Below are 12303 nucleotides of genomic sequence, written 5' to 3'. Positions count from 1 at the left end.
GAGATAATAAATAATCAATAAAAAATTAATTAAACATAATTCGCGTGATTATTAACTAACATTACATTGATGAACTAATTCAAACTGATGATGGATTATTGCAGATTTCTTTTGCTTAAATATGTGCGCTTAATCATGGTTAAACTTGATTAACTGCTCATCAGAAGAACGCGAAGCTATTTTCTCTTATTGGTTGGCTTTTGTGGAAAATAGGAATTTATATCGGAAAAGTCTTCTACAAATAAATGCAATTAAAACGTTACGTTTCTTATGCATTCGTTAGCTATATAAGTCACCACGACAAATGTCATCATGTAATGGGTAATTACAACCTTCTTTTCCTAAGAGGAAAAATAATTCTGAAAACCTAAAAGGAGAGGATAAATTTTTCGAAACTTAGGAGGACGCTTGAAATGATATCATAAAAAGGACATGCTCCTTTTAAAAACAACAAATGAGTCGGCTCCACAAGTGACGGTGGGTGAAGAGTGGCGATGCTTACCCATGCCCCCCCCCCCCCGTCTCTCTGTCCGTGGTCGTGGGTAAATTATACTAAAAGTATGGGGGTAAATTACGTGGGTATTAATATACGTGGGTAAATTATACTAACATCTTAGATGAATGTTTTCCCAAATATACAACATACTTGTTCGAAAGTGGCGCCATCTGTGAGTGACTTGCGGATTAAATTACAATTTTGTTGTAAATATATTTATTATTAATACAGTAAAACTTCGATTAACCATCACCGTCCGGACCAGGGCTGTGACGGATAACGGAAATCTCTTAATACATATGTACAGTGACGCGATTTCATTTCGGGCCTGGGACGAAAATGAAAATAGAAAGAATCCTTTAAAGTGAATAACACATACATATTGTATTTCATTTTACAAAACAATCAATATAAAAAACTTCAGTACATGGTCAGCCCAGGCAGTGGCGACATTGAAAATAGCGTCCTTTTAGTTACCTCTTCAAAAATTTTTTGACAGTAATGGCATCGTGAGATAAGAGCAAGTCTTGAATAAAAGCTTTTTTGTAATGTCGCTTCATATTTTCAATCATGGCCTAGTCCATACGCCAAATAAGTGGAGTTGTATTCGCTGAGAGAAAGAGGCAAGTTATTTTGCGATCATCACTTAAGGGTTCACAAGAAGGGTGTGTCGGAGCATTGCCCATTAACAGCAGTGCTTCCTGTGGCAACTGCTTTTTGGCCACATGAGATCTAACTTGAGCCGCGAAAACGTTGAGGAATCATTCTGAAAAAAATTGTTTATTCCATCCAAGCACTTTTTTGGGCATATAATAGTTCACAGGCAATGCGTTCATATCAAAATTTTCGAAAGTATGTGGTTGTTTAGATTTACCAATTACAAGAAGGGGCAATCTACGATTGCCGGTGGCATTTGCACAGACCATAGCAGTGACATGATCTTTTTGGACCTTAAAACCTGTAGCTGCTTTTCCCGTTTTTTTTTTTACACGATTACGATGTACTGTAATTTTCAACCTTTCTGGGACTTAGGTTAATGAATAATCAATAAAAAATGAGCTACATACGATTCACGTGATTATTTACTAATATTACATTCACGAACTAATTAAAACTGATGATTGCAGATCTTTAATCATCAGATCACGGATCATTAGATACCTTTAATCATAAGATATTACAGATCTTTGAAATAAAATATTTTCAACCAGTGGTAAACTTGATTAGCTACACATTCGGTCTATAGCTGGTTGGTAGCCCAACTATTATCGTAGCCGTTGTTGTGGAAAAATATTCTGTACGGAAATGTAATTTACGTTGACGTATTCGTTGAATGAAGTACTGAGCTTGATAATAGACCCTATATGCTACTGCCAAAGATCGAAGTGCGGCCAATTAGCGCGGAGAAGGCCACTTCACGAATTACTCTGACGGTAATAGAAGCGAAAGAAAGAAAATATACACACATATATACAGTATATATATATATTTTTTAATATATATTTTGGTTCACGGAACCTTTGCCCCCGATATTTCACCTCCGACATTTCGTCCCCGGTACATTTGGCCCCCGGAAATTTCAACCCGGGAATTTCGCCTACTCTGACCATATGAGTGACCCAGTGAGTGACTATATGAGTGATCAAGGGAGTTGATATATGAGTGATCAAGTGAGTGAATATATGAGTGATCAAGGGAGTGATCAAGTGAGTGAATATATGAGTGATCAAGTGAGTGAATATATGAGTGATCAAGTGAGTGAATATATGAGTGATCAAGTGAGTGAATATATGAGTGATCAAGTGAGTGAATATATGAGTGATCGAGTTAAGAAATGAAATGAAATTAATTTAATGAAAATTTACCCCCGGACATTTCATCTGCCCTGACCCTGTGAGTGATCATACATTTATAAGTGCAATGAATTGCAATTTTTGGCAAAATTTAGTGATAAGCCGTTAGTGATAAGCATTCTCCTCGATGATGCATGGTGAACCTAAGCATGAAGGTTTTTATTTAAACCCATCTGGATATCTAGGAAGCGTGAGGGGAGGGAAAAGGTACCTTGGGGGATTTTAATGTTTTTGTTCAGGACGGTAATACCTCTTCTTATATTGAAAAATTTCGCAACAACGTAAATTTGGCAAACATATTTTACGCTTCAACTGAAAATTCCAAATTCTTAGGATCCATTAAAGTGTGAGTCACTTGGTCACTCAGTTACGTAGCACTGAGTGACCAAGTGAAAGAAGTCATTCACTTGGTCACTCAGCGACCTTGAACACTCCACCCTCGCACTTTGTCAATCACTCAATCGCTCACTTTGTCAATCAATCAATCGCTCACTGGGTCAATCATACGGTCATTCACTTTATCAATCTTTCGGTCACTCATGCAGCCACTCAATCATTCACTTGGTCACACATTCACTTATGCGTTCCACCACTCAGTAACTCCCTTGGTCACTCACACGGTCAGTCCCTTGATCATTCACTTGGACACTCGTACCGTCACTCACCTGGTCAAATATACAGTCACTCACTTGGTCACTCATGCAGTTAACCACTCGGTACCTCATGCGGTCGTTCACTTGGTCACTTATACGGCCACCCGGTCAGTCATTCGGTCACTCATACGGTTAATCACTCAGTCTCTCCCTTGATCACTCATATGCTCAATCACTCAGTCTCTCCCTTGATCACTCATATGCTCAATCACTCAGTCACTCGGAAATTTATTCAAGCATTCACTCGGTCTTTCATTTCGTCAGCCACTCGGTCACTCATGCGCTCAATCATTCAGTATTTCCCTTGGTCACTCATACGCTCAATCACTCACTAAGGGAACTTACACCAGTATTTAATTAGTCACTCACTTGGTCACTCATTCGGTCAGTCACTTATTCACTCAAACGTTCCATCGCTCAGTAACTCCCTTTGTCACTCAAACGTTCCATCGCTCAGTAACTCCCTTTGTCACTCACACGGTCAATCCCTCGATCACTCACTTGATCACTCATACAGTTAATCACTTGGTCGCTCATGTGGTCATTCACTTGGTCACTCATACGTCCATTCGGTCAGTCACTCGTTCACTCATACGGTTAATTACTCAGCCTCTCCTTTGGTCACTCATATGCTCAATCACTCATTCACTCACTTGGAAACTTACACAAGCATTTAATCGGTCACTCACTCTTGGTCACTCATTCACTCAAACGTTTCATCGCTCAATAATTCCCTTGGTTACTCACAAGGTCAATCCCTCGATCACTTACTTGGTCGCTCATGCGATCATTCATTTGGTCACTCATACGGTCATTCACTCATAAAGTCAATTGCACACTAGTTGATACGGTCACTCACGTGGTGAGTCATTCTGCCACTCGCTTAGTCATTTATACGGTCACTAACGCACTCCTACAGTCCATTTCACACTCACTTGGTCACTCACACGGTCACTCACACGGTCACTCATGCGTTCAGGGCAAGTGAAATGTCGGGTGTGAATTTTTCGGGGGCCAAACGCACCAGGGGCCAAATGAACCGGGGCGAAATTTCCGGGGGCCAAATGTAACGGGGACGAAACGTTCCAGGGGCGAGATGTCGGGGACAAAATGTAGGGGGCGAAAGTTCCGCGGATCCCATTTTATATATATATATATATATCAATTTTTTAATTTTTTTAGCAAGTAAAATTATTTGCCAACTCAGAAGAGCTTCAACTTGGAAAAAATATATATTATGGAATAAATGCATTTTTGTTTTTTATTATGGGCTAAAGGGAGCCCCGAATCAAACAGAGGCTTTAAATTGTTGTGTGCTTTCTTGAATTCTCAAATTATTATTTTTTTCTTTTATTAATCCTGAATTATTTTCTGGAATTATTCGAACTCACCTGATGGAATCCGTTGGCTTGTTGAGCTCTCTTGGGATAATCGTTCGGTTGTTGTTGGACAATCACCGAGAGAGGCTGTTGAACATCCCTCGAAGGAGGAGGAGGTTGATGATGGGTGGACGATGGTTGGCGAGTCGGCGGAGGTGGAGGCATCAGTTTGTTGGTACGTGGGAAACACCTTGGCAAAGATGCGCTGCTGGACTTATCCAAGAACTGACTGGTGGTATTGAGCGGCACGTGGTTAGCTGGTCCTGGTGGTCTAGTGTAAATCTGGAAACCACTCCTCGAAGATTCGATTGGGTCGTTATTCCTATCCTGCGGTGGAACGACGACGTTACGACCCCTGTCGTTTGGAACGTTACACGGTGGGCGAGATGGGTCGTGGGTAACAGATACGTCTGTGCCGTTAGGGCAGACCTGCAACCTCTGTGGAAGAGGCCTGAAGAAAAAACAAAAGGACAATCATTCACAACAGAGTGCCATTGATGATGAAATCACTGAATTACATTCTAAAAATTCCAAGCAATTATTTTGATTAAAATTTTTGCTGCAAGCGTAGTTTTTCTTTTAATGGTGGCAACATTGCTGTATTAAACCACGCGACGAAGCAAGTAAGTCCCGCCTGTGAGTTATATACCTACCCTGGCTTTAAAAAAAGAGCAAATGTATTTAATCTTCCCACTAAATGCGCATTTGAAGTGATGACAAAGCAACTGGATGCAAGGACGTAGCGGGGGGGGGGGGGGGGGACTTGGGGGCCTGTTCCCCCCCCCCCCGAAATGCGAGAAAATGACCGATGAAACGGAAAAAGATGGCCAAATCCATTGTTCTATCACTTTAGTTCCCCCCCCCCCCCGAACGAAATTTCTGACTACGCCCCTGACTGGATGTCAAAGAGAATGAACTTGATAAGAAGTGAATGTGCACAATCATTCCCTTTTGACATTCACGTATTCACAAGTTGTACTGCATTAAAGTGTCACCGAGGGCTCTTATGAAACAATAACGAGATAGCTAAAGCCTTTTCTGAAGGGTGCTCAAAACTGTTCAAGTGAATGCGGTACAAACTTGATTTCTCGACCGCCGGGATTAGGAAGTGTTCCCACCCTCCTCCCCTACCATTACTATTCAAATTTTAGTTCCTGTGAGTTCGGAAATTAGAGGTAGTGTATATGGGGAACTCTCTCAATAACGTGCATTGAACACGGATCTAAGATTGAGATACAACATTGTTACATTCGCTTCAGAACAGTTGCAGGCATGTTTCAGGCGGTAGTTTTCCTCTGGATTCAATGTCCTTCACTGTAGGCTCTTGCTCCTGTTGCGAGAGCAAGGAGATGTGGGATGACCGGTAATCCTTTCGTTGGTGACACTATCGGGCTACGCAACCCAAGGCACCAATAGAAGAGAGTGAACTTTTCGTTCATCTTTGAGCATAGAAAACACACGTTTACCCCTCCAAAATATGTTCCGGAAATTAAATTAAAAAAAAAGAAGGATAAGATATACAGCAAAATAATATGACGTCACATTTTTACTCAAAGACGGCAGTTGAGTCAGTCTAAGGCGGCTATATAACCCCGTGGCGTCATCGTTCTCCATTTTGGAGCGGCAAAACGAATTTTTTGTTCAAAGTGCCGTTAGATCTTTGAAAAAAAAGAAGCTAGAATAGGGTACATTGATTTGCTATAGCGATAATAATATAATATAGCGATATATAATACCGACATCTCTCTTCAGTCAAAGATTGCGAATAAGTTAGCCTAGGGTGTGCAGGAGCCCTAAGTTAGTCTAGTATTTCATGGAGATCTAGCACAGCCTATAGCACATCTAAATGCAATGTAGCTCTTTTATTTAGAAAACGCAAAATATTAGATAGTCGTTAACAAGTCTTCGTTTTTGTAGGCATTGGCATATTGCTCGTGTGCTTGCAGTTGGAAGTAAAAGTCTATTCTCTGTCTGAAGCAAGGTAAGTATTTAACTAACGTGTTAAGAAGGCGGTGTATATTTTTAATGAATATACAACGTCTTGCAACCTGAAGATTGACATTATTTGAATACTTTTCTTATTAGAAGTATGCCTGTAGGATCAACGGTTCGTGAGCAATTTGCGGAAAAGGACTTTCCTATGCACCCTGTATAAACAATGTTGCTTGTTTCCATTGCATGACATTTCTACAGCCATGTTGCCACAATTGAAGAAAACTTTTCAAATAAACTCGTAAAATGCAGAGAATTAACTTTAAATTCTCACTCAAAACTTGTAGGCTATTCATTTAAGCTAATGAAATAAATTTTGGATTGAGAGTGTCTTAATGAGACACAATTTATTATGTGAAATTAATTACACAATTTATTAAGCTCAGAAATGGGGGGAAAAAAGATAATTTTCATGACTCAAAAGGAATCACGTGACATTATTATCTATGATATAAATTATATGATAAGCTAATAATAAATGGTTGCATTTATATATGATTGTATTAATAGATGACTGAGTAATATGGTAATAATAGATGATTGATGAACATAGATACCTAGGAAGGCTGTTATATTTGACTTGCTGAGGATTGAGTAGTGGCTTCTCGACGTTGTTGTCAGGCTGGCTGAGAGAATGGCGCCGGCTTCTTACAGCGTCGAAATAGGAGGGAGGTGTACGGATTCCTGGAGGATCGACTTGCTGTGGCGGCTGCCTGCAGTCCACTGTCAACGTGCTGCTGTTGCGAGTTTGTGAGGCTTCCCATTCTTCGTTAGAGGTCTGGGAGACCATGATGGGACGGGACGGGCAGTCGTCGTCGTCACGGACTTTTCAAAATCATCGCTATCGTGACAACGAAACAACAAGAACTACAATAAGCTGACTTTGCGGAGACATTTTCGTTGAATGCATGTCAAAAGATGGGTAAAAATTTCCAATTCTTTTTTTTTCTCTTTTTTTTGAGAAATGGGATAAAGAAGGCTTTTAAGGATATTACAAATATCGGAACACACGGATAATATACTGAAGATGTATCGGATGAATATTATCATATTTTTTTTTACATCATGTCAAATATCATACGATTCAATTCAGAAGCTGAATGATAATGAGGAAAGGAAGACACATAGAGACATTAAAGGCAGTCCTTGAAACCTTGGTGATTTAACAGACGCGAATAAAACACTGAAAATAGATCATTTTTGTATTATAATTAATGTGACAAAAAAGGTCAATTTAATTAGTATGCCATGCATCAAATCTAACCATAGCCACCTATATTTTATGAATGAGTTTCACACTTCTGAATTCTCACGAATCAATTCGCAGCTTTTCTTTTCTTTACTTTGCTACTCGCGAGCACCATTTTCTCAGCCACCTCGTTGGGCATTTTGCCTGTTGTGGTGTTGTATTTGTATTTGTATGGTATACAGGGTGCATAAGAAAGTCCGATTTACTGGTGAACCGTTGTGTGTGTGTGTGTGTGTGTGTGTGTGTGTGTTTGTTTGTGATCCTAAAAACATACGTTCAATTACAAAAATAATCCAAATAACGTGTCAGACCTCAGATACGCCATTCATATTGCTAGCAGTTGTATAATTATTGAAATAGAAACTTCTTATTTGAACATCCTGTGCAGTGGTGGATTAAAGTCTGCCGAGGCCCCGGGCGCAAAAAAAAAAGAAAAAAAAAATATATATATATATATATATATATATATATATATATATATTGGGCCCTTTAAATTAGAAAAAAACTGGAAGTTGTTTGGGGCCCGGGGAGGGTCCCCGGTGAGCCCACCGTTAAATCCGCCTCTGATCCTGTGCTAAAAATCCCAATTAGAAAGTTGTTGCCCTGCCTCTCAAAAGGAAAAAAAAAAATCACCCTGCTCAAAGGAAAAAAATCTACTTTTTTTCTAAGTGCAATATTCACTGAGGTATTCGGAAAGAACCGCATGAACTAATGGAGAAGCTCATTCTACGCTTTATATGCGATTCTTTTACTCATTTTCCTGATTACGAATTCAAATATCTCGGCGAATATTGCACTTCAAAACATGGACTTTTTTTTTGTTAACCTTAGGAGAGACAGGACACCAACTTACTAATTGGGTTTTTAGGACCGGTTGAACAAATAAAAAGTTGTCGACAACTATACAAGTTCTTGCAATAAGAATGACTTATCTGACGTCTACAAGTTTTTTGGATACTTTTTTTCGAATTCTGAAGTATGCTTCTAGGATCAACGGCTCGCGAGTTATTCCAGGATAAAAGGGCCTTCCCCATGCACCCTGTATACTGAAACATCCAAGAGTGTTCCATACTTGTATCCGATTTCATGGCCATTGACATCTCGATTAAATCATGCTATTCAAGGTGCGTTCAAGAATTCATTTTATGATAGTCCTAGTTTAATCGAATTTTTTTTAAATCAGTGTTCCGCAGAAGCTTTGTACATTGATAAAGGTTTCACGAGAAATAATAATGCAGTGACAGAAATACTCTTACAGTAATGTTCAGAAAAATGTTTTCAGTGCAGGCAGTTTTCCCTCGAACTGTCGATCATGGACATCATTCAAAGGACACCTAATCAGTGTTCGCCAATACGCATCTAGATCCATGATTCAAGCATGAAAATTCAATTTCACTCCTACAAATTTCGTTGTGGCGTGAAAATACTCCCTCAAACTTAACGGGCCTTTTTTTAATAGAGTTGCTCTTACATTTTTTCAATTATAAAACAGTCTTTTTACAAAATTACCTCTTGAAATTTTGGACAAGAGAGAAATTACTCTTCAAAATTATTTTTTTCGGACAATATTGTGCCTAGTACATTGACTTTATTCCGTGGGCTAGAACATCGTTTCGGAAAAAGGTCAGGGGGATGTTTTTAAAAACAATGCAAAAATTCGAACAAAACTAAAATTTATGAAATAGCACATGAGGTTGTTTCCCTAGTGTTCGGCCAAGTGACCTCTCGGGAAATTGACTGTCTTTTCTTTTTTTTTTCATTTTATTTTATTAAATAACAATTACATTCTCAAAAAAGTTACACTACCCAAGAGGCAAGTGGCTGTCAATACTGGGGTTATAATCATGAAAAAAAAGTCAAAAACTTATATAACCTTTTCATGGGAAAAAATACATATATATAAGTTCAAACACACAAATAATCATGAATACAAAACAAGTTAATTAGTAGTACAAGTATCCTGAAATTAAATAGTAAATCATTATGTTAAAATTAAAAAAAAAGGGAGGGGGGAGAAATGTATATACATGTACATATTGTGGCTGGCTTTCGGTGTGCTACTTCAATTAGACATTAAAAGTTAAATTAATAAAAGTTTTGCAGTTACTGAACTATGTGAAAATAAATTTCAATATCATTTATTGTGAGAAGATATTATTTAAGCTTTCATTTGAAATGAGGCAGATTAGTAATTTTTTGCATTTCATATGGTATTGAATTGAAAAACCTTGGTGCTATGATAATGAAGTGTTTTTGCAAAATATCTTTATGTGCATGTGGTATAGAAAAAATGCAATTTGGTCTGCGTGGATTTACTGTAGTGCGCATGCGCAAATGGTATTGTTTTTTGTACAGAGTAATTGCAACTTTAAGCAAGTACAACTGGCGAACAGTTAAAACATTAGCATTACGAAAAAGAATATTGGACTGGGTGTTATAGTCATTATATATTAGTCGAATTACTTTCTTTTGTAGATTAATTATAGGACGAATATTACTATTGTAATCTCCACCATATATACAAAAACCGTAATGTATGTGTGACTGAAACCATGAAAAATACAAATTTCTGATGAATACTTTGTTGACATGACTTTTGAGATGAAAGAATTTTAAAATCATGTACCTCAATTTATTGTGCAGAAAGTTTACGTGTGATTCCCATTTTAAATTATTATCGAAATAGAGACCGAGATATTTAATACTTTTGACAGCTTCAAGGCAGTTACATGAACATGAAGTGAGATTACATTGGTTAGTATGGTACATCAATTGAATAGGGTCAGGGGGATCATCTCGTAGGGAAAATTTCATGTATTTGCTCTTTTCAATATTAATTTCCAGATTATTAATAAGAAACCGATTCCGAATTTTTAAAAGATCGTCATTTATTTTTTGCTTCAATACCTCTAGTGGATCATTGCTTGCATACATGACCACCGTATCATCAGCGAAGCAGATAATCTCACCAAAAATATCAATGCCACAAAAGTCATTTATGAATATTTGAATTAATAAGGGACCTAAAACCGAGCCCCGAGAGACTCCCCTTTTAATTAATAAAGGAGAACTATAGAAACTTGAACATCTGACTCTTTGGATTCTATTTTCCAAGTATGATTTCATGAAATCGTGTGTGCTACCCCTGATGCCTATTGAGTACATTTTCGAAAGGAGAATATCGTGATTTATTGAATTAAAAGCTTTTCTTATATCCAAGAATATTGCTATTACTTTGTGGGATTTATCAACGTTTTCATAGACAAATTGACTAAAAGTTAATGATGCTGTTTCAGTATTTTGTAGAGGAACCTTTCTGAAAACAAGGACCAGTAAAATGTCTGAAACAAATTGACGAACCCATATTATGGGACATATCTGCAGTTTTCGTTGATCCAATTTTTTTTATATATTTGCCCATTTTTTCAACGATACTTATTCGAATTTGTGATAATTACTAAAGTCGTAATACATACACACACAGCGTTTTCATAATATAAATTATATTATGATAATTATGGCAAAAATTATAAATATTCATCTCACATATTTGTCGGGTTTGACGTTTTCTCAGCAATTTCAATTACGATCGGTGATTGTACCTTCTTTTGGCAGAGTTTTTTGATGACAATTGTCGATACCCCGTATTTTACGGATTAAAGATCCCAGTTTGCCGTATTTTTTTCAATGAAATGAGGTCATCAGGTATTAAAATATTTAATTTTATATATAATATATATATAGTTTTTTTTCCTTGCATTCTTGTCAACTGCGATTTGTAGCAGCATCTAAAAATTGCATTTAAAACAATAAATTGTAATTTTTGACAAAATTTAGTGATATCCTGTATTTAAGATTGCAATTTTCTGCATTACCCTCCTTATCTTGGTGAACCTAAGCATAAAGATAAAACTTTATTTGAACCCATGTGGATATATATTACTAATACTTTATCAACTACAACGGGTGAATAATTTTATCGTCACCTTGCGGACCAGCTATGCCATAGTCACGGACCATAGGTTGAAAAACGCTGACTTAGAGAATATGAATATTATCTCGACAGTCTTCCTCAAGCTAACATCCTTAACTTGGTGTTCGTGAGTTCCAGGCGATCACTGAATGCTTGATACTAAAGCCTAATTTTATGCTCGCGAGTTCTTGCTTAACCAGAGAAATTTAATCACCATATTCAAGTTGCATTAAAGTGGTTATTAAAAAGGCTAGGGGTCAACGCGCCGACTTCACAGGTTCCCCGAGACAATTTTATTGTTTCAAGGGCTCTCTCACAGTTATTTCCAGGGTTTCTTGGAATGTGAATAATATTGATTTTCTTAACCATTGATCTTGTTTCAAGGGTTTCCCTAATACAATAATGTTTTACATGAGAGAAAAAATGATTCAAAAACGTTCGTTTAGTCATTTGTCGGAATTGCGACAGGGTGCTTTTCTTCAATTGATGGTGGGCATAACCAAAGCCTTCTAGATACTACTGGTCTATCTAGGAGGCTTTGGCATAACCCACGAATTTTTAACTTTTTTCGCCATGACCCAAAATAAACAATAAGATCAGCTCCGCGGCCCATGGGACTGTTTGGTTTCGTGAAACCAGTGACGCAATAAGTGTATCTATAACAGAACTGTAAATGGATTAGTGACTCATCTAGGAAGTCCCGCCAAA

General features: G+C 37.6%; 1 protein-coding gene across 1 annotated transcript in view; it reads right to left on the bottom strand.

Annotated features, from left to right (window-relative positions):
* The window catches only part of LOC149064494 (uncharacterized), an 87676-nt gene that overhangs the window by 23759 nt on the left and 51614 nt on the right, over positions 1-12303 (bottom strand). Inside the window, exons 2-3 of the mRNA XM_089254708.1 lie at positions 6931-7214; positions 4394-4832 (exon numbers count right to left, since the gene is read on the bottom strand). Coding sequence (XP_089110834.1) covers positions 4394-4832; positions 6931-7163 — 672 coding nt within the window. The 5' untranslated portion in view covers positions 7164-7214. The remainder of the gene's footprint in view (positions 1-4393; positions 4833-6930; positions 7215-12303) is intronic.

This window comes from Pholcus phalangioides, unplaced genomic scaffold (genome assembly GCF_987345545.1).
Source record: "Pholcus phalangioides strain wild (caught in Gottingen) unplaced genomic scaffold, Ppha-v1.0 ptg000042l_1, whole genome shotgun sequence".
In the NCBI taxonomy this organism is placed as follows: Eukaryota; Metazoa; Arthropoda; class Arachnida; order Araneae; family Pholcidae; genus Pholcus; species Pholcus phalangioides.
This window is presented reverse-complemented; position numbering and strand designations above follow the sequence as displayed.